General features: G+C 42.1%; 1 protein-coding gene across 1 annotated transcript in view; it reads right to left on the bottom strand.

The window, feature by feature from the left end:
* Positions 1–22886, bottom strand: part of LOC141174245 (5-hydroxytryptamine receptor 3A-like) — a 43349-nt gene extending 20463 nt beyond the window's left edge. The window contains exons 1-7 of the mRNA XM_073659081.1: positions 22841–22886; positions 21493–21638; positions 20024–20068; positions 10451–10560; positions 8459–8631; positions 5528–5688; positions 3608–3815 (exon numbers count right to left, since the gene is read on the bottom strand). Coding sequence (XP_073515182.1) covers positions 3608–3815; positions 5528–5688; positions 8459–8631; positions 10451–10560; positions 20024–20068; positions 21493–21638; positions 22841–22886 — 889 coding nt within the window. The remainder of the gene's footprint in view (positions 1–3607; positions 3816–5527; positions 5689–8458; positions 8632–10450; positions 10561–20023; positions 20069–21492; positions 21639–22840) is intronic.
* Between the last annotated feature and the right edge of the window lie 4894 nt (positions 22887–27780).

The raw sequence follows: 27780 nt of genomic DNA, 5'->3' as shown, positions 1-27780 counted from the left end.
TTGCCGTATTTCAGCAGCGTTTGCAGCTTCCGGCTCACAGACTGGTGTGTGATGTCCCCACGCATTGGAACTCTACACTGCAGATGTTAGGAAGGATTTGTGAGCAGAAGAGAGCAGTTGTTGAGTACCAGCATCAACAAGGCCATCTGTATTCAGTTCAGACTCCACACATAAGACCTCAGGAGTGGACATGGATGTCAGACATATGTACCATCCTCCAAAACTTTGAGGACTCCACCAAGATGGTGAGCGGCGATGATGCCATAATTAGCATCACCATCCCACTTCTCTGTCTTCTGAAATGCTCTCTGCTCACAATCAAAGAGGATGCATTGCAGGCGGAGCACGATGAGATGGAGCAAGGAACCATACAGGGTGATTACACACAGCCCAGCCTCATCTCATCCCAACATGGATTGGGTGACAATGAGGAAGAGGAGGAGGAGGAAGAACAGGAGCTAGTTTCATGCGCTATAGATGGTACTACCTGCACAACTGTCATACCGTCTGTTCAGCGTGGATGGCCAGAGGACAGAGAGAAAGAGGAGGAGGAGAGCATGGTCAGTCATCCTCTTGGTGAGGACACGGAAGTCTTGCTTGTTAGCAGTCTGGCACGCATGGCTGAGTTTATGTTATGCTGCCTTTCCCATGACCCTTGCATTCTCAAAATTTTGGGTGACAGTCATTACTGGTTGGTGACACTTCTAGACCCACGCTACAAGGAGAACTTTATATCTCTTATTCCTGAGGCGGACAGGTCTACAAAAATGGGGCAGTACCTTGTTGCGGAACTATTAAAAAAATTCCCATCTGAAAACGCTGGCGGCAGAGGTCACAGTTCGTTGGACGACCAATGAGTACAGGCGAGAGAGACACCACTTCAATCCAGCAGAGGCAGGGGAACACTGTCAAAGTTCTGGGAGAATTTTCTCAGCCCTTCCCATCGCAAAAGCACTGAGGCACGGGGTACTCTCACAAGGAGTGCAAAGTTTGGGAAGATGCTGAGGGAGTACTTTGCCGACCATACCAAAGTCCTCCGTGATTCCTCTGTGCCTTATAATTATTGGGTATCCAAGCTGGATGCGTGGAATGAACTGGCTCTCTATGCCTTGGAGGTCCTGGCCTGCCCTGTCGCCAGCGTTTTATCAGAGCGGGTTGTTGGTGCCGCTGGTGGAATTATAACTGATAAGCGCATCCGCCTGTCAACTGAAAATGCTGACAGACTGACTCTTATAAAAATGAACAAGGGCTGGATTGGGCCAAAATAATCAACACCACCGAAAGATAGCAGTGTAACATAAACTCAAATCCAGTGTCTTTTCTTGGGAGGTGTATTCCCATGCACCTCTTCACACCCACACATGGGTATACGCTTCCTGATTTTAGATATTTGTTCTCTGTCCTCCTCCTTCTCCTCATCCTCATCCTCCACCACCATATTGCCAGGGTGACTGTGGTCCATGATGCAGCACCCACATAATTTTTTTAAAGGGTGTTTATGATGCCCGTAAAAATTTTTTTTTATACAGTATGTTCATGTATACCCCCAGAGGTAAATGTTTGTCAGCCCATACACTTAGTGCATGGGCATTACAAGTATAGGAGACCCGCTCCTTTCTAATGGGAACATTTTTTTATGAGGCCCTCCTCCACGTCTCTTCCAAGGGGCATTGGAGTGCCTCCAAATGTTTGGCAACCCTTGCATTCACTGCATAGGCAAACAATAAGCCAAGCCTTATTAAAAAATAAGACATATATAGACCTCCCCGGTATTTAAATCACTATTCATTAGTTCATGACATGATTTAATTCCAAAAAACAATAGATGAGGAAACAACTTATCTTAATGACGTGGATCTCTGCTTCCCCATCAGGTAAAGGCTTCCAAGTGTTTTAGTCAGATCAGAGATGTTTAATTCTCTCTATATTTTCTCAACGCGTTTCCCCATTCAGTCAAAGGTTCATCAGGAGAAAAGTGTTTGCTTCAGCATGATAAGCACTGATACAATGTCCTGCTGATAAAATGCCTCCCAATTTTTGGCAGCCCTTGCATTCACTGCATAAGCAAACACAATGGGAGACGCACTTCCTAATAATAGGAACATTTTTTTTCAGGAGGCCCTCCTCTACGTCTCTTCCAAGGGGCATTGGAGTGCCTCCAAATTTTTGGCAACCCTTGCATTCACTGCATAGGCAAACATAATGGGAGACCCACTTCCTAATAATGGGAACATTGTTTTCAGGAGGCCCTCTGACCTCCACGTATCTTCTAAGGTGCATTGGAGTGCCTCCAAATTTTTGGCAACCCTTGCATTCACTGCATAGGCAAACATAATGAGAGACCCACTTACTAATAATGGGAACATTGTTCTCAGGAGGCCCTCTGACCTCCACATCTCTTCCAAGGGGCATTGGAGTACCTCCAAATTTTTGGTAACCCTTGCATTCACTGCATAGGCAAACACAATGGGAGACCCACTTCCTAATAATGGGAACATTGCTTTCAGGAGGCCCTCTGACCTCCACGTCTCTTCCAAGGGGCATTGGAGTGCCTCCAAATTTTTGGCAACCCTTGCATTCACTGCATAGGCAAACACAATGGGAGACCTACTTCCTAATAATGGGAATATTGTTTTCAGGAGGCCCTCCTCTAAGTCTCTTCAAAGGGGTATTGGGGTGCTTCCAAATTTTGGGCAGCCCTGGCACTCACTGCATACGCAATAACAGTATAGGTGACCCACTCTTTAGTAATGGGAACAATAAAACATAGCCGGCTGATGGCTCTCTAAGAATAGTGAGGGCCGACTGCTGGCCCTTTAAGAATAGTAAAGGCCGCCTGATGGCCCTATAAAAATAGGCTTTGTGACTCTCAGAGTCCCTCCTTCATAAATGAAACACAATGTGTCTGATGATATCTCACACACCACATGGCCAGATAAGGTTGTAAAATGTTAAAATGACAATTCCTGGTGAATGCATTTGTCACGGTTGAAAGCAATGCAAAAGCCCAAGGTGTGGAGGATCATTTTTGTTTTTTTTGTTTTTGGTTATTTATTTTGCTTTATATACAAGTCATTACCCTGGAAAGGATGTTCCTTAACATATTTCCCAGGAAAATCCATTTTGGTTTCGTTTTTGTATGTTTTATTGTGAGTCCGTAAAAGTGGCGTAATACCTCTGACAATGTTGTTGACAGAAGTGACCTGGGAGTCAGAAATGCTTCCAGTAGTCTTCCCCATGCTGTTCACGTGTCATTTGAGCACTGTTCCGATCGATTTGGGCAATTTTTATGCCCTCTGTAGACCGTCGGGGGGAGCCGCCTGAAAAATGCTCGAGTTTCCCATAGACTTACATTGGGCTTGTTGCTCGGGTCGAGCACCCGAGTATTCCAATGTGCTCGACCCGAGCATTGAGCACCCGAGCATTTTAGTGCTCTCCCATCACTAGTAAGCACCCCAAATGTAAACCTTGGCAGATACCAGGGCCCGCAGAGTTTGGGTAGCCCAACATGCTCTATGATGAGGGTGGGTAAGACAAGGGACTCTGCCATCTCAACGCCCAATTGACCCCCCTAGGTTGTCAAGTAGGTAGTTAGAGGACAACATACCTAAAACTGGAGGCACTTCAGAGGTTGGGAGCATGGTGTTTAGAATTAAAAGTAGCACAGAGAAGCCCAACACAATGGTTATTTTGAAGCCAAGTCTTTCCCCAGACTCCATTGGTATGAACATACTGACAATATCCAAAATAACTAAGACGCATGCTGGGACAATAAGTGTGATGATGTAAAATATAGGCATTCGTTGTAGAGTTATCTACAAAAAGGAAAAAGGTAAATTAATACAGGAGAAATATGACCCCAACTTTTTTGCTTGCAATAAAAGTACATATACATATTCATGTGACGCAATCCAAGTGTTGCCCATTTTTTTCTCCGACAGCACATGGACACATAGAAATTCATTGATCCATATACCCATCAATTTTAAAATTGTGTATCTGACCTGTGAAACTCATGCCCTATTCTCATCTATTTTGCGGATTAGAGTCGGTCATCAAAGTCTATTGGATCAGTAAATCACAGATGAAAAATGGAAGACATACCTTTAGATATCCATGTTTCATCTGTTTTTCCCTGATCTAATGGATTGATGAAAGTTCAGATACTTTACCTTCTTCAGGTTTTAAAACAGATGAGAAAAAAATGGATGTAACCCGGATGCAACATTGAGGCAGTATGGACGCACATGAGAAAAGAAATACTCTATTCCATAGACACGTACAGTATGTCTGAATGTAGCCTTAGAATAATAGGTACTATTGCCTGTCAGTAATTATAGATAGAGGAAACCTTAGCACCAACACAAATAAGAGTGATTAGTCTTGCTTGCAAAATTAACTAATTTTATTTGATCTGACACCAAAGGTAAAGAATAGATAAAGACCACCTATGGGTCGAAACGTTGGATGTTATGAGGGACATCTGTATACGTATGGCTGGCTGTCACGCACAGTGTAAGAAAGATTAAGTGCAACACAAAGGGATGAGGGGAAGGGAGCCCAGACACTAGGGAAAGGGAGAGTGGAGACCCCTAGGCTGATCTAATATCACCTTGTCTCCCCTACCAACCATAAATTGGTTCTTCACCAATCGCCGAACAGGAAACCTAAGCCCTGTAAATCCCTAGAGCTAGGCCCTGGATAGGAAAGGGTGGGTGAGCACTGGTGAGTCCTAACTATAAACTAAAGACAACAAGGGAGACCAACACAGGGGGGGAGAAACTTAGGCTGAACAGACTTCAGAGAAATTACACCAAATGTCCTCCGAAGCACCAGAGAGGAAGTAAGCCGACTGCAATAGCTCCAAGCCTCCACAAGGGAACATGTGAATAGGGAGGTAGCCGCTGGGTCCTAAAGTAAGACAGATTTAAGGAGGCGTCTGTAATGCCAAACGAAGTGAACTTTTGCAGCCAGCTGCACATCTGACACACCCGTGACACTGGGTATGCACTGCTTTCAGAGCATGGGAGTGGAGCCATAAGTGATTAATTTGTTAATTTTGCAAGCAAGACTAATCACTCTTATTGTGCCCGTGTTGAGGTTTCCGCTAAAAATACTTCAGGATCCTTTCCTCAAGCATGACCACTTCCACACCTGTAGTGCCGTCTTATGTCTACACGTATTGATTGTCAGCAGACATGGGTTTGTAGCCTATTAAACCTACAGTAGGTGTTCTTTCTGCTGGAGAGTGGTCCCTATCAACTTTAATGGATAGTTTATTGCAGAATCAATATTGTTTTTATTTAACAAATATTTAGCCTTCCCCTAAAAACTATTCTTTAAATATAAAAGAGTAAAAAAAAGTAATATGCAAAATAGGCAGCTGACTCACCTCCAAAGTCAGTGCCAATGCTCTGGTTGTGCCCTGAACTTTCCTTCTCGTTTTCCCATTAACCCCAGCAGCAAAGAATAAAAAACAAAAATGCAAGGTCACCCATTAAAATGATGCAGTTGCTCTGTCTCTTACCTCATAGCAAATTGCACTGTAATTGACATTCCCACTGACCACGGTTTTAGGTGTCACTAGGATATTTTTCAGGTCCCAGTCACCTTTGCTAACAAAGAGTTTATGTGAAGCTTTGAACACCTCCGAGGAATTTGCATTCGCAACCATGATGATATCTTGAACTGTAAAGTAGAAATAAGGTTGTCAAAATACTAGCTTTCATTGCCAACAGAGAAAAATCGTATCAATCAAAATCTGTACGACACAAGTTAGGCCACATTCACATCACAATATTTTGGATCAATATTTGCAAACAAAGAAACAAAAGTTTGTCCAAAACAAAGAAAAACAAATGTTTCCATTTTAGTTTTCCATTGCTATTAACAGTCCTTAACTTTCCAGAACTGTTTTTGATGTTTTTAATACAATCCTGTCAAATTTTGGATGGCATAGTTCTGAAAAGAGCAGGGTTTACATATCTAGGATGACCCCAGAAAGTCCTGCTTCGGTGTGGAGCGTTCCAGGGTGGGGCTTAAAAATCCTTATGCTACCACCACAAATTTTTGTAAGATGTTTTTTCTCCTAGTAAGCTTTACTCCCCAGTTTGGCTTACAGATACTAACCTAAAGCAAAAGTATTTGCGCTGGCTTACTTCAATATTTTAGGAAGTTGTATATCAGTGTTTAAAAGGAATCTGTCACTGGGTTTTCCCAATATAAACTTTGTCCAACACCTTTACTGACACTTTTACATCAGTCTAGCAAGCTGTATATAAGTTTCACCCCTTGTATAACCCCTAAAAATACCCTTTATTTCCCCCCCATAAGACGGGGTCCAACCCGATGGGCGTTACTAGTCTTGCTTCGATGCCTCCTCTCTCGTCGCAATCGCTGTCCTTCCCTGTTTCATGTGGATGACTCATCCTTCGTCATCCACACAGTATCACCAATCGCGCTCCTGTGCAGACGTACTTGGCTTGGCCTGCCGAGCGCAGAGCAGAATGTTATAATGTGCATGTACCGGGAGAGGCCAAAAAGCACAAATGACCTGGAAGTAAAGCAGGCGCATGCACAATATAGTACTTTGCACTTATCTAGACAGGGAAGAGCGAAGTACGCCTGCGCAGCAGTAAGACTGGGGACAGACTTTTGCATCGGCCCATTTTCCTTTTTGTAATTTTTAAAATATAAAAGATGAAAATATTTTTTCTTGCCTAAAATACAAAGGAAATGTGTCATCTTTAACTTTAGCTCTTTTAGAGATCATTTCATCTTCAACTTGCTTAACTGTTCACAATAACAGTAATTTTGACCAGGGGTGCCCAAACTTTTACATGCCACTGTATATATAATATATATTTTGTAGCTATTCACACTCTCAGGTAGGCATTAGGTAGTGTTCACACAGGCAATGCGGTTTGGTCCAAGCATGTGCAGTTTTATTGCTTTCATAAAAATCCAGGGGATTTAAAACCAAAAACAGCCTCTTCTGGGCACAAAGGCGTAATAGAAAATAAACAGATCATTTAGCAGACACATATGTCAGTGCAGGCTCACCCGAACAGATTGCAGTCCTTTCTCCCAGAGCAATACTTATACAGAGGAGGTACAATCCTACCATGTCTCAGTATCCCATTCAGCCTGAGCTCCAGCAGAATCCAGCACCAAACAGAAGTGTTCAGCTCCATGCACAGTTCACGCTGAACAGCCTGCAGCTTCCACACGTTCCTCTGCAGCTCCAGCACACAGACTGCTCTACTTTCCTAGCTGATCCATGCAACCTCCATTCAGATAGAGACTCTGGCATGTCTCTCTCCGAGCTACAGCTCACATTTTGGCTGGACACTCTCCAGCAGCACACTCAACTCTGCTTCTTTCAACAGATTGATATGACGCGTCCCCTGGGCCGTGGGGATACCGAGAGCCGGGCCTTGTAGATGCTGGGGGTTGTAGTCACCGTGGCGGTGACCCGGTCCGTGACCCAGGGCGGTCAAACCAGGGTAGTTTATGTGGGTTGCGGTTATTGGGAACCGCCACTGCGGAGCAGTCCACTGAAGCTGATGGTATGGGCAGCAAGGTGATGTAACTCCCCACAGGAAGAGTGGAGCTTCAGGGCAGCGTGTATGGATGATGGTGGTGATAGTGCCTGGATCAGTAATAATAACACGGAGTCTCTGCAGTGCAGCCCTAGTGTCTTTACTGGTGGTAATTATATAGGCCCCAACAGGAGTACTTGCTAGGGATGAGGGCCTGGTCAGTCTGGGAGCAATCCTAGAATTCCCCTGGCCAGGTGGAGTTGTAGGCCTGCCATTCTGACTGTACTCTTTGGCTATCCCGCTTATAGTCGTGTTGTAGCCCACGTCCCTGAGTGTGACGTGCTGTGCTCACCCGTATGGCTGGCGACTCGGATCCCGTGTATTTCTCGCTCCTCTGTGGCGGTACTGGTCCTTTCATGTGGCTGAGCCTCTGGACTTCTGTTGGGCCAGGAGACCTGCAATCCCCTGCTCTGCGGTATGTGCTGCTGGGCCTGAATGGTCCCACAGCCTCGGACTCCAGTGTCCGGTCCTCTGTATGCTGTCCAGGACGAGCTATTTCAGCTCCAGTCTCTGGCTTCTTACTCCTGTGTCCTCAACTCGACTACAGCCCTGTCTGAGCTAACCCCGCCTCCAGATCCAGTTATATAGGGCAGGATCCTCCCCTTTCTGGCCTGGGGCAGGAGGTGTTGCATGTAGTGTGTTCCCTGACCAGGAAACTCCCGTTTTACTCTCAGACATGGTAATACTACCACTGTGGCAACCAGACCCCCCTGGGGTGCCACAGATACACCTAGTGAACCGAGGTCCTGCTAGCCAGGTGCATCTTATTAAGACCTGCAGTACTAGGATTTAACTCAGTTCTACCTGACTTTGCTACAATGCATATATGTATATACTTCAGTTCTATCTACACGTACCTGAGTGAATATATGGACCAAATGTCAGAGTACACCTTTGGGTGTCAAACGGAAACTTGTAGACATTTAGGTTACAGGAACTAACAATTCTCAGTGGAAACGAGACTTTAATTTCTCCAATGTAGTTAAGGGAATAGAATGGCACGACAGGTGACTTATCTTCACCTTCTATCCTAAATAATATAGAACAAACATAATATTTTACAAACAATCTTAAATTATGAGTTTATTTAAGTGTAACAACAGTCTTGTACATAGAAGAAAAGGGGTCCCATAGCAGAGGTAACAATTGGCCCCTCATAAGTGTTTAAGTTTTTCCACCCAGTACAGAACACAGTGTTTGTTCCTCTTTTCATGTCCTCTTTCTTCAGGACTGTCGAGCGAATTACTCCTCTCTTCATTTGCTAATAATATAGTTCCTCGAGGAAGGAGAGTCTTGAGCATTTTCTTGCCACGCAGTAGAAAAGAGGTTTGGACCCACCTGTACCCTCTCTTTCCAAGGAACCCTTAGCAATTGCTAAAAGTTGTCATTACTTTTTTTTTGTTTAAAACATTTATGGAAACAATAGGATTGAGTCAATTATCCCCAAATTGAATCTACCTTCATTTTACCAGAAACAGCCCTGATCAGTTACAAAAGGATCTTATTTGACGTTACAGTATATTATCTTAGGCAAGTTTACATGAACCTTTTGTCACGGGTTTAGCGCGACAGAGAGGAGACAGAAGATCACAGGGTCTGATTCCTCCCACTCCTGCACTCATTAGAAGCCTTTCACCTTCATATTAAATGGTACAAGCTTCTTTTAGCAGTGCAGGGGTTAATCTGCTTAGTTGTGAGCTCCTGGAAGCTTACCTTAATTTAGGCTCTCAGCTGTCCAGTGTTAGCCACTTCCCGCTCCTATATATACTGGGCTTTGACAGGTTATCATTGCCAGAGCTAGCTTATGCTGCATGCTTCTAGGAGTGTGGTGGAGAGTGGTTATTTGAGAAGGCGTTTGGTGGATTTCACCTTAGACTGTTGTGTAGTTTAGGTTACGTGTTAATCCTATTGTTCTCCTATTTTGGTTTGTTTCCCATTCTCTACTTCCTTGTGTTTACCTCTGTTGTTTGTGTGCATATATTTGTATGATTGATATTTTCCTTTAGCCCTGTTTGTATTACCTTGTTAGTCTGGTTTGTGTACTGCCATACACTACTACTCCTCTCTTCCCCTGGGGGGAAGGGAACAGACTGAGGGCGGATTGAGGACCTCAGACAAGGTATGTGGCCCTAGCGTCTTCACCTTCACAAGTAATCCGGGGAACAGGGCCAGCTAGGGAACCCCTAGCATTAGGGACAGGGTAGGAGCCCCTGTCCCGGGATACCCAACAACAGAGTCGTGAAACCCTTTTTTGGGGTCAAGTTGAGCTCCTGGTGCTCTATTCCAATGTTCTTCAATTTATTCACAAAAGAGGATAAAGGCTAAGCCAGATACAGATCTCTAAAAATTGCAATTCTTGATCAGATTCTGTTTGTTGATGGATCATAGATATGATTAATTTATAGGTTACATTGAGCAGTTCTGGTTGGTCGATTCCCTTACCTCCCTTAAAGCGAACCTGTCAGCAGGATTTTGCTAAGTAAACTATAAGCAGTGTCATGTTGGGGCTGCTGCACTGATTAATATGATACCTGAGGTGAAGAAATCCATCTTGTGGTTCTTGTGTAATCAGTGTTTGCAGTTTTGAGTTAATAATATGCCCGTGCTCCGGTGCCGGACTGTAGGCAGGGTCTTATCCAGGTGCTCTAGGCCAAATCCCCAAGAAAAGACCTGCCCACAGGCCCGCCACTATCTGTCTCTGTGTCTGGCTGTCTCTATGATGAGGAACATACTTGTGCTTCGGGGCGATTCATTTTAATCTGATTTACTTGTACAGATGAATACTTTAGCTAGACATTGTTTTAGTGACAACTTTTGCTTTATAAAAACACTGCATATTTTAGGCCTACCTTTCATAGATATACAGGTCTGGCTTCCAAAATGTGTCATTTGACAATAACATTTTCTTAATGGAACAAAACTGGCTTGGATCCCATTCTATGAATTCATTTATCCATTTCTGCAGCACAAAATGAGTTTTAGGTTACATTGTACATTCAAGCCCGTGTTTTTTCTTTCATTAATATTAACGGACATAAATAAATATTTACAGAACACAGTGGTCTGCAAAATGCAAAGGGGTACTCATTTTGCAATTTTAGTCACAGATGTGAACCAACTAATTTTACTTTGAGTTTTTTTTAGTTATATGCCATGTTAAAAAAAGAACAAAAACTGTTATTGTGAACAGTTAAGCAAGTTGAAGATGAAATGATCTCTAAAAGGGATAAAGTTGACACGTTTTCATTTTTTAGGAAAAAAAAATATTTTCAACTTTTACATTTTAAAAATTACAAAAAAGGGGGGCGTGGCCTAGCTCTTGATGTGAGAGGTTGGGTGGCAGTGCCTCTCCACCACCATTAGCTTCAATTATCCTGCACAGAGCCCGAATCAGCCAAATCCCTTATCAGGAACTGCTGTCTGAGGGTCCCGGGAGTCAGAGGCGAGCTTCTGCCAGACTCAGAGAGACCAACATGGGCCGCAAAAGGCAGAAGGATGCCGGGGCCTGCAGCAGTGCCTCAGCCCAAGATGGCACCGAGACAGAGGAAGAGGCGGGAAGGAGGAACACAGCCTATGCACGGAGGCTGGAGGCTTCAGCACGGCTGCACAGGTATGCGAGGGGCATGGAGGCAGATGAAGAAGGAAGTGAAGGCAGTGAGAAGCATGGAGATGAGGAGGAAGATGGTGAGGAGATGCCTGTGCTACATAATGTACAGCAGGAGGAGGGGGATGGTGACACTGTGCTGGCAGCTGAAAGTTCAGATGAGGCAGAGCCGACTCTGCGAGATGTATTCCAGGCTGTCTTATACTGCAAGACTGCTTTAACTGCTCTGACAAAGCAGGTGAATGGTCTGAAAGCTGACATGGGAGGCATTGAGGCTTCTATGCAGAAAGTTACAGCCAGATTGACTGAGGTGGAGGGCAGAGTTGGCGTAACAGAAGATCATTTAACCTCAGTGCAAAAGACGCAACAACAGCACACTCAGAGGATCACGGTAGTGGCTAATAAAAACGATGACCTGGAAAACCGGTCACGCAGGAACAATTTGCGTATTGTGGGCATCCCTGAAAGAGCTGAGGGTGCTGACCCCACGACCTTTGTTGAAACCTGGCTGCTGGGAAAGTTTGGGTCTAATATCCTGTCGAGGGTGTTTGCTGTGGAGCGTGCCCATCGTGTGCCCATGAGACCCCCAGTGCCTGGAGAGGGCCCTCATACGATGTTAGCCAGAATCCTGAACTGCAGAGACCGGGACACTATTTTACGTAAGGCCAGAAAATTGACAGATCTCACCCTGGAGGGCAAACGCATTGAAATATACCCGGATTACTCGGCTGAGGTGCAAAAGCTGTGGCTACGGTATGGTGAAGTGAAGAAACAGCTCCGCTCTTTGAATGTGAAATACTCTACAATTTATCCTGCTAAATTAAGAGTGGAAGCCTTTGGAAAGGTCAATTTTTTCCCGTCACCGGTAGAGGCCGCTTCGTGGTTGGAGCGGAACCGGAGCAAATTGAGAGAAGCTGAGGACTCGGCACGGTGAATACACGACCCTGCTATCCTGACTACTGGACAGGGTTGTGGTTATACATTGCTCTGCGAAACCGCAGAGGAGGGGGAGAAACCCCCGCTGGGATCTACGTTTTATAGTTTTATAGTTAATTTGTTTGATTAATGGTTCGGGACTATGCATACTATTGATTATGTGGTGGAGAGACTGCCAATGCTGGAGGAGGACACGGCGCATGTTGATATGCGGTATACTACGATGTTGCTCAGGTTCTTTGAGCTCCCACTCTCACGTTGGGAAGAGAGTGACAAGAGAAGGGTGGGGAGAGGGGGTGGGGGGAGGGGGAGGGAGGGGGGGAGGTGGATGGGTTGGATTTGCGGGAAAATGGGGTTGCTTATGCTGTTTGACCTGGTATGCTGGGGAACAAAATGGAAAGATGTTACTTGATGATGGTGGATTGTTTTTTCTAATGCACAATGAGTAACCGTACGGTTCGGATTTTAAGTTGGAATGTACGTGGTATATCTGACAGGATTAAGAGGGCAGCAGTTCTGAATCACATCAGATCTTGTGATCCTATGATTGCGTGCTTACAGGAGACCCATCTCACTAGGGATACTAGGCACTGGCTATCGAGAGGGTGGATGTTAAAGACATATCATTCTACTTATTCCTCGTACTCCAGGGGGGTGTCAGTCCTAATACACAAAAACGCTCATTATGAAGAGCTGGCAGTGCAAGTAGACAGTGAAGGGCAGTATGTATGGATTGCGTGCAGATTGTATGGACACAAAATGATTTTAGTGGCTTTATATATCCCTCCACCTTATTCTAAAAAGGAACTTCAAGCAGTAATGGACTTGACGGCCAGATGGGGGGAGGCTCCGATGTTGATTATGGGAGATGTTAACAACACCATGAATGATCACTGGGATAAAGTACGTCCGGCAGGTATGGAAGCTGGACGGGACGGAATGACTGCATTTGGCACCTACGTGGGGGAGCTGGGGCTGGTGGATCTGTGGAGAGTACGAAATTAGGGTAAGAGGACCTTCTCGTGTCACTCGGCTACACACGGAACACTGTCAAGGATAGACCTCGCTTTTGGGGATACTGCTATGGATGGGATGGTGGGGGAGGTGGAATACCTACAGAGGACTCTATCGGATCATAGTCCTATGGTTGTCACGCTTCTAGTGGGATCTGCTCAGGGTCAGAGGGGAGGTTGGCGTCTTCACCCGACGTGGCTTAAAGTGGTGGATATGGGTGGCATAACCAAAGAACTAGAGCACTTCTTCCAAGTTAATGAAGGGAGTGCTGAGGCTACAGTGGTGTGGGAGGCTATGAAGGCATTTACGAGGGGACTCTTTATAAGTGAGATCTCACGGTGTAAGACCAAAACTAAATTGGCAGATCAACAAATAAAGGATGACTTGACAAGGGCAGAGGCATACATGATTTTGGCGCCAACGAGTGTAGCTCACAATAGACTAAAATTGGCACAGGAGGCAGTTAATAAACTGCACATGATGCAAGCCGAGAGGAAAAGGGCATTTCAGCAAGCCCAATTCTTTGAGGAAGGAGAGAGAGTGGGTCGCTTGTTGGCGGTGATATCTGCGGCACAGAGGGAGTCTTCCAGGGTGTACAGGTTGAGAGACCAAGCGGGGACGACTCTGACAGACACAAAGGACATATTGGAGGTCTTTAAGGAATATTACATGGCACTGTACAATTCAAGAGTACGGGACACAGAGGGGGCCGTAGAGGAATTCTTGGAGGGCATCTCACTGTCTAAATTGTCTGAGGAAGATAGGTTAAGGTTGGATGAACCTGTGAGTGTGGAGGAGGTGGAATGTGCAATTCTGTCTATGCCCAATAACAAATCACCGGGTGCTGATGTTCTACCTGGGGAGGTGTACAGGGAGCTGGTGGAACTGCTAGCCCCAAAATTGAAATCTGTGTTTGATGAGGCTTTGGAGAAGGGGGCGTTACCGAGATCAATGGAGGAAGCGGTGATAGTGGTTCTGCCAAAGGAGGGGAAAGACCCCATGGATGCGGAGTCGTATAGGCCCATATCGTTGTTGACAACGGATGTCAAAATACTCGCTAAGATCCTGGCCACCCGGCTCACCGGGGTTGCGCATACTGTTATTCACGAGGACCAGTCGGGCTTTATGCCCAACCGCTCCACGGCTGTTAACTTGAGAAGATTATTTCTTAATATGCAGCTGCCTGCTGATAATGGTGGCGGGAGAATAGTGATGTCGTTGGACGCTAGGAAAGCATTTGATAGCGTGGAATGGGAATATTTATGGAAAATCATGGAAATAATGGGATTTGGCCCCGCATTCATGGCCTGGGTGAAGTTATTGTACTCATCCCCAAGGGCGGTAGTTAAGGTGAATGGTGAACGGTCCGGGATGTTTGACTTACATAGGGGCACAAGGCAGGGGTGCCCGCTGTCCCTGCTATTGTTTGCGGTGGCTGTGGAGCCCCTGGCGGCCAAAATAAGAGCTGAGAGAGGAGTGGTCGGATTTAAATTTGGGAGGCTGGAAGAAAAAATATCACTGTATGCCGATGACATCCTGTTATTTCTGGAAAATGCAGGAGAGACATTGGGGTGCACGATGGATGTAATTAAACAATTTGGGAGCATTTCGGGACTGGAGATAAACTGGCACAAGTCTTATGTCATGGCTGTAGATAGACCAATAAAAGCGGAGGAGATAGATGAGAGGGGGAAGCAGCTCCAGCTGGTTTCACAATTTAAATACCTTGGGATATGGGTGGCGCTTCCATTGACACGATTCACGGATCTGAATTTAGTTCCTCTGCTAGAGAAATTTAAAAAGAAAATAGGCGCATGGTGCCAATTGGCTTTGACGATGACGGGTAGAACTAACCTGATTAAGATGGTCCTTATGCCACAACTAATGTACGTTTTGCACAACTCACCGATATGGCTACCAAAAAAACAGTTTCAGGGTATTGATTCTATCTTCAGATCCTTGATATGGGGCAAGAGGCAGGCAAGGATTAAATTGGGAACGCTGCAAAATGGGAAGGAGGAGGGAGGATTGGCCGCTCCCAATCCCTGGGTCTATTTCTTGGCAGTACAAGGCCAGCATGTCAGGGGATGGAGAGAGCCCGATTGTGGAGGGGCAGCTTGCTGGGTGCTGGTACATGTGTCGGGGAGACGCCCACTGGTCCAGGCGTTAGAGGATGGTACCTTTAAGAAATTGGGAGCAATATATCCTACCTTAGGCTTGACTCAGAAGGTATGGGACACTATTAAAAAGATCAGGGGGGTGGACGGGCTGACTAAGTATTCACCGGTGTTGGGCAATGAACATCTGCCGGAACTTAATAAGCTGTGTCAAATGGGCAATTGGAAGGCGCAAGGAGTGAGATATGTGTGCCAGCTGCAGAGTGGAACGGACCTGAAGACCTTTGAGAAATTGAGAGAAGAATTTGATTTGCCTTTGGTATGGGGATTTCAATACTATAGGCTTCGACATGCTTGGAGGGCACAGTGTGGATTGGGAGACATGACGGTTCAGGGTGACATTGTACTAGACTTTGTGTGTATGAAGGGAGGGACGAGGGGAGTCATATCGAGCTTATATCATGACCTACTGCACTCCTATCTGGGGGGGAATCACCTCATTGCAAAGAGTAAATGGGAAAGGGAGGTGGGTACCCTCACAACAGAACAATGGGAGGCGATTCTAGAATATGTCCCGAAGATCTCTTTAAGCGAGCAGGCACGGATTTCCCAATTATACATAATACATAGGACATACAAAACACCGCTGCGCCTGTACAAGGCGGGCTTGAGGGGAGATTCCAATTGCCCTAGATGTGGCACGGACCAGGCCGGACTGCTACACATGCTATGGTCATGCCCACGGTTGGTGGCTTATTGGTTGTTCGTTGTCAGCAAAATTGAGAGGGCTTATACATGTACAATCAACAGAAACCCGGTGCTGTGTGTTTTGGGGGAGGTGGATGGAATACCTGTCTCAGAACATTACAAAGTGGCGATAGCACGATTGCTATATGTGGCATGCAAACTAATAGCACGGAAATGGACAGATTCGGAACCCCCCACTAGGAGGGAATTTATTGCTCAGACACGTACGGTAATGCATTTAGAGGAAAGCATTTATAGGCGGAGGCATGGAGAGAGAACTTTTGGGAAAATATGGTCCGCATGGATGGCGGTAATATGATTGTCAATGTTCCCAGGTATGCCCGGCATAAGGAGTATTGGCGGGAGGGGGGAGGGGGGAGAGGGTTTTGACTGTATTATTACACGTTATGTGAATTGTTATATGTATATTGATAACTGTTTGCTGTAAAAATTTTTGAAACCTAAATAAAAATAATTGGCTTAAAAAAAAAAAAAAAAAAATTACAAAAAAGAAAATGGGCAACTGCAAAATTTGGGCACCCTTGGACATTTGTGCGTCATAAATACCTCAAATTGGTATCAATAAAACTGCAGCTCCTCACATAAAAAACAAGCCATCACACTGGTCCATCAGCGGGAAAATAAAAATGTTACAGGACTCCGAAAATAGTGACACAAACAAAACATTTTTTTTTTCACAATTTTTTTTGTTTTTCACCGCTTCATTTTAAAAAAAAAATGCATTTGGTATTACTGTAATTAAACTTCCCTGGAAAATCATAATTACAGATAATTTTTCAAGCACAATGAGTGCCTTAAAAAGAAAACCCCCGAAAAACATTTTTTTTTCCTATTTCATTCCACTTGGAATATTTTTTCCCAGTCAATCAAAATTCCAACTCATCCCACAGAAAATAAGCCCTCATATGACTGTGAAAAAATAGAAAATAAAGTTATGGGTCTTAGAAGGAGAGGAAAAAAAGCACATGACTGTGTCGGCAGAAATATGGAAAAATTATAGCTCTCAAATATGGCGATGCAAAAACTTTTTTTGCAAAAAAAAAAAAAAGTGTCTTTTAGTGTGTGGCAGCAGACAAATATATAAAAAAAATATAAATCTGGTAGCACTGTAATCACACCGACCCAAAGAATAAAATCATCTAATAACTGATACCGCACGAGGAATAATGTACAAAATAAAAAAATCCAATTCTTCACATGCTGTTGATTTATTCATTCTGCCTTCCTAAGGTCGCAGTAAGAATTGACTAACATTTATCCTGTGCTTTACACTGAGTGCTTACACTGGGATTTTCGCATAATTCTCTGAAATACGTGATTCAGACGGACCTCTCGACGGACAATTTCCTATAATAAGGCAGATGGAGACACTGTGCATAAAAATGCAGTCGACCACAGTTTTGTGCAGCTCTGAAAAGAAGGACAACGCTGAACAGAGGTAAGACGGAGTCCAGAGTAACCCTGCTGCCTCATTATAATGATTGGATTCATCGGGGGTTTCATCTGAATCACGTCACTCGGAGATTTAGATGAAAACTCTGATGTAGGTGCTCAGCGTAGAGCTCATGATAAAAGTGATCCAAAATGTTATGTAAAATGTTCCCAAGTATTAAATCAATCCACAAAAAAGCAAGACCCCACTCAGGTCCGTCATATATCAATAGAAATATAGTTACTGGTAGTACAAAGGCTCTGAAAAAGCGAAATGGCTCCTTGCAAAAGAAATTCAGCAAATGCTGCACTCCCAAATCCAAATGCCCCCCTCCCTTCTGAGCCCTACAGCGTGACTAAACCACATTTAGCGTCCACATGTTTGGCATTTCTGTAGCGATGAGAGCCCGTCTAATTTATGGGTGCATGTCTCCAAAAGCACGGGCTGGGCATAATATACTAGACGCTACAATGTACTGGGCACTACAATGTATGGGCACTACAATAGTAGATTTGCAATTTCACTCAGCAACATCCACTGCTGCTTGTTTCTGGAAAACACTCAAGGAGTAAAATCATCACTACACCTGTAGATACATTTCCAAAGGGGTATAATTTTCAAAATGGGGTCACTTCATGGAGATATTTTGCTCTTCTAGCATGTAGGGGCTCTGTATATGGATTCCGCCAACCATTCTAGGAAAATCTGTGCTCCAGGAGGCAAATAGCGCTCTGTCCCTCCCGAGTCTCGCCATGTAGCTAAGTATTACTGTACAACCACATATAGGGTATTGCCACGTTCAACAGAAATTGTATGACACATTTTGGTGCTGTGTTTAATCATTTTCCTATGTGAAAATGTAAAATCTGAGGCTAAAACAATTTTTTTTTGGTAAAAATGTAATTATGTTTTCTTCACTGCCTAATTGTATATAATTCTGTGACACACCCTTGGTGTCAATTTGATCACTGCACCCTTAGATAAATTTATTGAGAGGTTTAACTTGTAAAATGATGTCACTTATGGGGGGGTTCTGCTGTTCTGGCACCTCAAGGGCTCTTCCAGTGGGTCATGGCACCCGCAAACCATAACAGTAAAATCTGCACTATAATATGGCGCTCCTTCCCATCTGAGCTTTCCATTTTGCCTGAAAAGTAGTTCCCTATTACATGTAGAATATTAGCGCACTCAGGAGAAATTGCATAACAAACTGTGAGGCCCACTTTTTCCTATTAGCTCTTATAAATATTAAAAATTTGAAGCTAAAACAACATTTTAGTGGTAAAAATGTAATTATTCTTTCTTCACTGTCCAATGATATAAAATTCTGTGTGTCACATGTCGTGTCAACATGCTCACTGCACCATGGTTCAATGTTATAAAATTCTGTGATGCACCTTTGGGTTAAAAGTGCTCACCACACATTTAGATAAATTCCTTGAGAGGTCTAATTTCCAAAATGGGGTCACTTGTGGAGGGTTTCCACTGTTTAGGCACATCAGGGGTTCTCCAAACGCGACATGGCATCTGCTAATGATTCCAGCCAGTTTTGCGCTCCAAAAATCGATTAGCGCTCCTTCCCTTCCGAGCCCTGCCGTATGCCTAAACAGTAGTTTTCCCTCACATATGCGGTATCAGCATACTCAGCAGTATTTGCACTACAAATTGTATGGTGCAATTTTCCTGTTACCCTTGTGAAAATGCAAAATTTGTGGCTAAAACAACACTTTTTGGGAAAAATATGATTTTTTATTTTCACGTCTCTACGTTATAAACTTCTGTGAAGCACCTGTGGGTTCAAGGATCCCACCACACATTTAGATAAATTTCTTGAGGTGTCTAGTTTCCAAAATGGAGTCACTTTTGGGGGCTTTCTACTGTTTAGGTGCACTAGGGGCTCTGCAAACGTGACATGGTGTCTGTTATCTATTCCAGACAATTTTGTGATCCAAAATTCAAATTTCGCTCCTTCCCTTACAAGCCCTGCCATGCACTTAACAGTAGTTTTCCACCACATATAGAGTATTGGCATACTCAGAAGAAATTGCACAACAAATTGTATGGTTCATTTTCTTCTGTTACCCTTGTAAAAATGCTAAATTTTGGTCTAAAGTAACATTTTTGTGGGAAAATTAAACTGTTGATTTTTTCCTTCTATAATGCTTTAATTCCTGTGAAGCACCTAAAGGGTTAATAAACTTCTTGGATGTGGTTTTGAGCAGTTTGAGGGGTGCAGTTTTAGAATGGTGTCACTTTTGGGTATTTTCTGTCATATAGGTCCCTCAAAGTCACTTCAAATGTGGTGTGGTCCCTATAAAATGGTTTTGTCAATTTTGTTGGAAAAATGAGAAATTGATAATCAATTTTTAACCCTTCTAACCCAACAAAAAAAATTGTGTTGATGTTAAGTAGACATGTGGTAAATGTTATTTATTAACTATTTTGTGTGACATAACTCTCTGGATTAAGGGCATAAGAATTAAAACTTTGAAAATCTTTTTCAGAAAGTTATAAACATAAAGTCTTATATTTAGAAATCTGCATCTCTTACCATGTTGAACCATAGCAACGTAGTTAAAGACTGCAAACTTGTGTCCTAGAAACAGAATCAATGTTTAATTGAAATTATTACTTTTTTATTTATTAATATACAATTGAATATAAACAGATGGACATATGCAAAGACATAATTGGGTAATTTAAAAAAATAACAGCGACAATATCTTGGTATAACAGTGATGCAAAAGTGTCATGTGATTTACAGATATCGCTATTTTCATCTTTTACATTGGGTTAATAACTGAAATGTTGCAGGATTTTTGCTTTTCAGCTTTCTACGTTGGCTTAGGCGAGAAGGAAGTATTCATGGATACCAGTCTTTCTGGAATATACTTGCATATTACTGCTTCCCTATATTGTAATGCTCTGTGTTACTGGTGTAGACTTTTGGAAAATTGTAGATTATTATTAAAAATGTTTAGACTGGTATAAAAAAATATATAAGAAGTGATAGTTTCCCTCACCGATTCTGCACCGATTCCCCTTCCATCATTTACTGATTCCCACAAATTATTGGTTATGACAGGTCCCAATTGTGGATATCAACTGGTTGAAAAAGGCGTTTTGGCTATGGACTAGAAAGTTGAGACCAGTTGGGATCAGGTTTGCTTCAGAATAGGATTTTGGGAGTATTATTTATTTCTCTTTAAATACCAGTTTGAGCCCTTTTAAAAATATTTTTCAGATTTTTTCCCCAAATGTTTTTATTTCTATTTGAACAATAGAAAAGTAACATAGTTCTATTTTATAATAAAAATAGGTTTGTTAGCTAGTATCCTCACTCTACTAATTCTGAAAATTTGCCAGGACTTTGTGATAGCAAGGGTATGCGCACAAGTATTTTTTTTTATAGGATCCAATTAAAAAAATGCCTAAAAAAATCGCTACAGAAATGCTTGAAAGACTCTTCCTATTCATTTCTCTTGTAAAACTGCTTTGCTAATCACATGTTCAGTCTTTTGAGTATTTTTTATTTTTATACAGCCTGTTAAGAATAAGGATTTGTTTATTTGCTGAGTTTTTGGAGCAGAAATTCTCCAAAAACCATGAGTTTTGATTGGAAAGTTGAAGAAGTTAAGCTCCGAAAATGTAGCAAAAAAACCCAGCAGCGAGAGTGCACATCACTTCTTTGAAGTGGCTCTTGATGGAATCCATGCCAAACTATGCACTTTCCAATCAAATGGCTGGAAACCCCCACCCCCCTCAAAAAGAAAAAAGCTTCAGAAAAAAAACTTTTACAAAACGGTTCAAAAACTCTGCAAAATCAGCTAAGGAAACCCCCCAATGAAAGAGTGTTACCAGAAGTGGTTTCTATTAGAAAGCTCTCCATTGTTTTTGAACACCTCAAAAAATACTTTGTGTTCACGTAGCCTTAGAGGATTACACAAAGAAAATGATAAGCCCTTATCTCCTTTAAAATGTTATCATATTTCAGAAAAAAAATTGCAAACATGAAGTTACCAATTGAACGACAGTGTACAGGGTCATTCCAATAGATAATTCTGTTACAGTTGTCCAGTTTTTTACTGGTCGAAAATTTGGATTTGGGAAGGACAGATTTTGAATCAAATCACCAAAACTACAGTTCTTCTGGCAGAAATTTACACCTAGGAAATAGAGAAAGCATAATTAATAGAGAAATCAGTGCAGGACAGGACTAATCCTTTAGAGTGAGACAAATTCTTTGTAATCGCTCTCTACCCTCGTCAAGAACAGGGAACCTCCTTAATTTACTCAGAGTTCTCTCACAGGATACATAAAATGGATTTTCTAAACTGGAGAAACCTTTGAATGGCTATGTGCAACCAGTGTCTTTTTCAGGCAGATTATGTCCCGAATATGCCTTAAAAAGCACCAAAACAATGGTGCCGAAAAATAGTCATAATGCACAGCAATGTGAAAATAACATTGCTGTGCACATATTCAGTATTTTGTCACCTCTTTTAACTGCTTCAAGTTCAAAAATTGTGGAGATGTTAAAATGTTAAAAGAAGTAACATATTCATTCTTCGGGTGGTGAAAATGATTGCAAAACCACCGGCAGAGCCACTTCAGGAAAAAAGGCACTGGTTTTTTCCTGAAGTGGCTTTGCCTGGGATAAATCGCCACCTGCATCAGTGTCTAAAAGATACCATGTGCACACAGCCAGTTAATGGAGACTACTACAAAAAAATATTTGTGCCAAAAATAATTAGGTGTTTATTTTTATTTTTACAAATCTCAGCAGTTTGGAAAAATGTATCGCATTTTTTGCCGATTTTGGCATAAGAAAGTAAATGGGGATCTACACCATTTTTAAAGACTCATATTGCATGCAGTGTTGATAAATTTCCCCACTCTGTACCTATTCACATGTTATGTACCTACAGCTGCCTATGAAGACAGGCAACATGTAAAAAAATCCTCCCTTAAGATATAGTCTCGGAAAACAGTTTTTTAAGATTATTTATGAACACAGATGATCACTACATATCCTGTTACTTGTGATATATTAATAATGCCAATATTATTAGTATTATGGATATGCCACAAGTAATAGCACATGTAGGGATCATCTGTGTTGAGCCCCTTTCCTATACCTAGACAGCCACAATTTAATTTGAAAACCTACAACCTAACACACAAAATTGTATTTTTCTTTATTCTAAAAAGAAAGCAACTGTTCAGACTAGAAATTCAAGCCAATAGCTACAATGAGGACACTAATGACCATGCTCTGACGTCAGGGATAATAAAACTACATTTGTTATCTTGATACAAATCTTACAAAACTGAAATAATTTTATATAATAAAGGGAGACAAACCTACCAAACAAGGTGCATGTTAGCAGGAGGGTCAAGCTGTGTGGAGACATTGCGAGACGGAAAGAAATACATGGTCCACTGTCACTGAGACATTCTTCTATATATAGGGAGGAGTTATTTTTCTTTGAGAGACTCAGAGAGGTTGTAGAAAGTTGATAAACTTGTTTGAAATAGAGTTTTTCTTGGAGCTTATCAGACTCATTGGAGAAAAAAAATGTAGAAAGATACTAGTTAATATAGTGACATAAAGCTTGTTAATTTTTAATAACAGAACCAGAGGAGAACTGGAATTTAAAAGTTTAAAAGGTAAATTTATTCAAAAATGCAACTAAGTGAACAATAGAAAAGTTGCATAGAAAAATACGAACAGACAGGTAGCACAAATAATTTAATTATGTTAGTATATGCAAACATGATACAGTATATAAACATGCACTCACTAGTATGGTTATGTATAGAGTCTCTCATGAAAGACACAGTGGTCCAAATTCCCAATAACATCTATTAATAACTGTCAATACCTAAAATACAAGAACACATTCATTTCTTACCCATAAATTCAAATGTAAGCCTTAAGTATTACCACAAGAACAGAGAGAGGTCCCAACGCGCGTTTCGCTTGTTAAATAACGTGCTTTCTCAAGGAAAGCCAGTGCATACAAGGTATCCTCCAGGAACTTTTTGCATTCATGGTAGCGGTCATGTGACTCACAGGCGCCCAATAGGATCAGGTTGCTTGGGGCACACGCACTACGCTGCATGCATACGCAAGTCATCAATGAGCATGCCTGTGAGTGGGGATGCATCATTATAGCTCCCGGACATGCGCAGGCGACATGCCGGAGCCGAGAGACACCAGGAGGAGCAGAGAAATGCGCACGTGCACACCAATCCAATCAGGGATACATATATATATATATATATGACATAAATTGTGGTCAAACCATTTACATGGAAGATAGAAAAGAGCACCAAAAGTAATAGACATGAAAAAAGGATAGCATCAGAATAATTTCATAAGCATATAATTATATTATAATGGGTTAAAACGTATAAGAGTCCATATTGCTGTGATTGTCTGATATTATGCCCAGTGTCAGACTGAAGAATATTGGACCCACCATAGGATTTGATTCTGAGGGCCCACCTTTCTCCCCCACTCAAGAGCCCCATAGCAGCTGCAAGGTTTGCACTATGAACTCTCCTGAAAGAGAAGCCAAGGCCCACCGGAGGATTTTCTGATTCTATGGTGGGCCAGTCCAACCCTGATTATGCCACTTGATCATTGGTGCTTCATCCATTAAATCACATAGATGGATTCATAAAGACTCCAGAAGAAACATAAGATTGGTCATATATTATTGGGCTGCAGGAGACAGAAATAATGGAATGAATAACAAAAGTTAAAAAGGAAAAGTACAAAAATTGGCAAACAAGTCTACAGACAAGATGCAAAACCAAGTGTTTCATTTAGTCAACCAGGAGTCATTCTACCTAATGTCACAATCCACCTATTTTCTCATTGGGCAAGGGGTTTCTTAACATTACCACTAGAGATGAGCGGTGTTCGACTCGAACTGTTCGCCAATCTCAAATTCGAGCTGTTTTGGGCGGTGTTCGAGCCGTTCGGCGAACACGAACGATTTGAGAAAAATTCGGCTGTTCGAGGTTATGTTCGATAACTGTTCGTGCACCAAAATCATAACTGGATTTTTTCTCAGTAATGATGAAAATTAATGTTAATACGCAGTTTGAGTGTACAGCGGGGTGGGGGGAGGGGCAGGGGATGGATCTCTGCAGGAATAATGAAGATATCCATTTTTTTTTCTCTTTCCCGCATTTACAGTGGGGAGGTGCAATCTGTCAGCCTATCAGCAGCGCACACACGGAGCGAAGTGCTTTTTTCACACAAGCAAGGGCATGTGTCATTGGCAGTGTATGTCACATGTCCTTGCCCTATAAGACCAAGCCATTTTCCCCGTCGCCACCATTTTCTCACTGCTGCAGCTGCGTGTTAGACGGCACCGCTGTTGCTGTGTGCGCTATAACTTGTTAATTTCAAGCCAATTTTCGCACAAATCTACAGATAGCTTGGGAGTAGGGAATAGTTGTGATTGCAGTCCTTTTAAGGACTAGGTTACAGCATTTCCTACGACTTTTATCAGGCAGGTCTGTGCTCTTAAATAGATAGATTGTGGGAGTAAAGACTAATTGTAATTGCAGTCCTTTTCAGGACTAGGTTACATCAGTTCCTATCAGTTTTTGCCAGGCAGGTCTGTGCCAGTGCTGTGCAAGTTTTTTTCCCAGCATTTGGCTGAATCTAGCAAAGCTAATCCTTTTTGGCCTATTGCAGAGTGTGTTAGTCAGTGGAGTAGCCTATCTGTGTTGCAAGATATACCACCTGTGTATAGAATACCAATTTTTTTACTACACCTAGTGAAGTAAAATCTTTTGGGCATAGCATCATTCTATTAGTCCATCTATACTGACCTCCATCAGGTTGCAAATTGAATATAATTTTTTTCTGCATCTAGCTCTGAAAAAATATTTGGCCTTCTAGCAGTGTGTGGGACTTGTTCTATTAGTCCATCTATACTGACCTCCATCAGGTTGCAAACTGAATATAATTTTTTTCTGCATCTAGCTCTGAAAAAATATTTGGCCTTCTAGCAGTGTGTGGGACTTTCTCTATTAGTCCATCTATACTGACCTCCATCAGGTTGCAAACTGAATATATATTTTTTCTGCATCTACCTCTGAAAAAATATTGGGCTTCTAGCTGTGTGTGGGACTTGTTCTATTAATCCATCTATACAGACCTCCATCAGGTTGCAAACTGAATATAATTTTTTTCTGCATCTACCTCTGAAAAAATATTTGGGCTTCTAGCAGTGTGTGGGACTTGTTCTATTAGTCCATCTATACTGACCTCCATCAGGTTGCAAACTGAATATATTTTTTTTCTGCATCTAACTCTGAAAAAATATTGGGCTTCTAGCTGTGTGTGGGACTTGTTCTATTAATCCATCTATACAGACCTCCATGAGGTTGCAAACTGAATATAATTTTTTTCTGCATCTACCTCTGAAAAAATATTTGGGCTTCTAGCTGTGTGTGGGACTTGTTCTATTAGTCCATCTATACTGACCTCCATCAGGTTGCAAACTGAAAATAATTTTTTGTCTGCATCTAGCTCTGAAAAAATATTTGGCCTTCTAGCAGCGTGTGGGACTTTCTCTATTAGTCCATCTATACTGACCTCCATCAGGTTGCAAATTAAAAATAATTTTTATCTGCATCTAGCTCTGAAAAAATATTTGGCCTTCAAGCAGTGTGTGGGACTTTCTCTATTAGTCCATCTATACTGACCTCCATCAGGTTGCAAATTAAAAATAATTTTTATCTGCATCCAGCTCTGAAAAAATATTTGGCCTTCTAGCAGTGTGTGGGACTTTCTCTATTAGTCCATCTATACTGACCTCCATCAGGTTGCAAATTAAAAATAATTTTTTGTCTGCATCTAGCTCTGAAAAAATATTTGGCCTTCTAGCAGTGTGTGGGACTTTCTCTATTAGTCCATCTATACTGACCTCCATCAGGTTGCAAACTGAATATAATTTTTTTCTGCATCTAGCTCTGAAAAAATATTTGGCCTTCTAGCAGTGTGTGGGACTTTCTCTATTAGTCCATCTATACTGACCTCCATCAGGTTGCAAACTGAATATATTTTTTTTCTGCATCTACCTCTGAAAAAATATTGGGCTTCTAGCTGTGTGTGGGACTTGTTCTATTAATCCATCTATACAGACCTCCATCAGATTGCAAACTGAATATAATTTTTTTCTGCATCTACCTCTGAAAAAATATTTGGGCTTCTAGCAGTGTGTGGGACTTGTTCTATTAGTCCATCTATACTGACCTCCATCAGGTTGCAAACTGAATATATTTTTTTCTGCATCTACCTGTGAAAAAATATTGGGCTTCTAGCTGTGCGTGGGACTTGTTCTATTAATCCATCTATACAGACCTCCATGAGGTTGCAAACTGAATATAATTTTTTTCTGCATCTACCTCTGAAAAAATATTTGGGCTTCTAGCTGTGTGTGGGACTTGTTCTATTAGTCCATCTATACTGACCTCCATCAGGTTGCAAACTGAAAATAATTTTTTGTCTGCATCTAGCTCTGAAAAAATATTTGGCCTTCTAGCAGCGTGTGGGACTTTCTCTATTAGTCCATCTATACTGACCTCCATCAGGTTGCAAATTAAAAATAATTTTTATCTGCATCCAGCTCTGAAAAAATATTTGGCCTTCAAACAGTGTGTGGGACTTTCTCTATTAGTCCATCTATACTGACCTCCATCAGGTTGCAAATTAAAAATAATTTTTATCTGCATCCAGCTCTGAAAAATTATTTGGCCTTCTAGCAGTGTGTGGGACTTTCTCTATTAGTCCATCTATACTGACCTCCATCAGGTTGCAAATTAAAAATAATTTTTTGTCTGCATCTAGCTCTGAAAAAATATTTGGCCTTCTAGCAGTGTGTGGGACTTTCTCTATTAGTCCATCTATACTGACCTCCATCAGGTTGCAAACTGAATATATTTTTTTTCTGCATCTACCTCTGAAAAAATATTGGGCTTCTAGCTGTGTGTGGGACTTGTTCTATTAATCCATCTATACAGACCTCCATCAGGTTGCAAACTGAATATAATTTTTTTCTGCATCTACCTCTGAAAAAATATTTGGGCTTCTAGCTGTGTGTGGGACTTGTTCTATTAGTCCATCTATACTGACCTCCATCAGGTTGCAAACTGAAAATAATTTTTTGTCTGCATCTAGCTCTGAAAAAATATTTGGCCTTCTAGCAGTGTGTGGGACTTTCTCTATTAGTACATCTATACTGACCTCCATCAGGTTGCAAATTAAAAAGAATTTTTATC

Source organism: Phyllobates terribilis, unplaced genomic scaffold (genome assembly GCF_046119375.1).
Source record: "Phyllobates terribilis strain yellow unplaced genomic scaffold, ASM4611937v1 Scaffold_13__5_contigs__length_258822181, whole genome shotgun sequence".
Lineage (NCBI taxonomy): Eukaryota > Metazoa > Chordata > Amphibia > Anura > Dendrobatidae > Phyllobates > Phyllobates terribilis.
The sequence above is the reverse complement of the archived record's forward strand: the minus strand, read 5'-3'. Positions and strand labels throughout refer to the sequence as shown.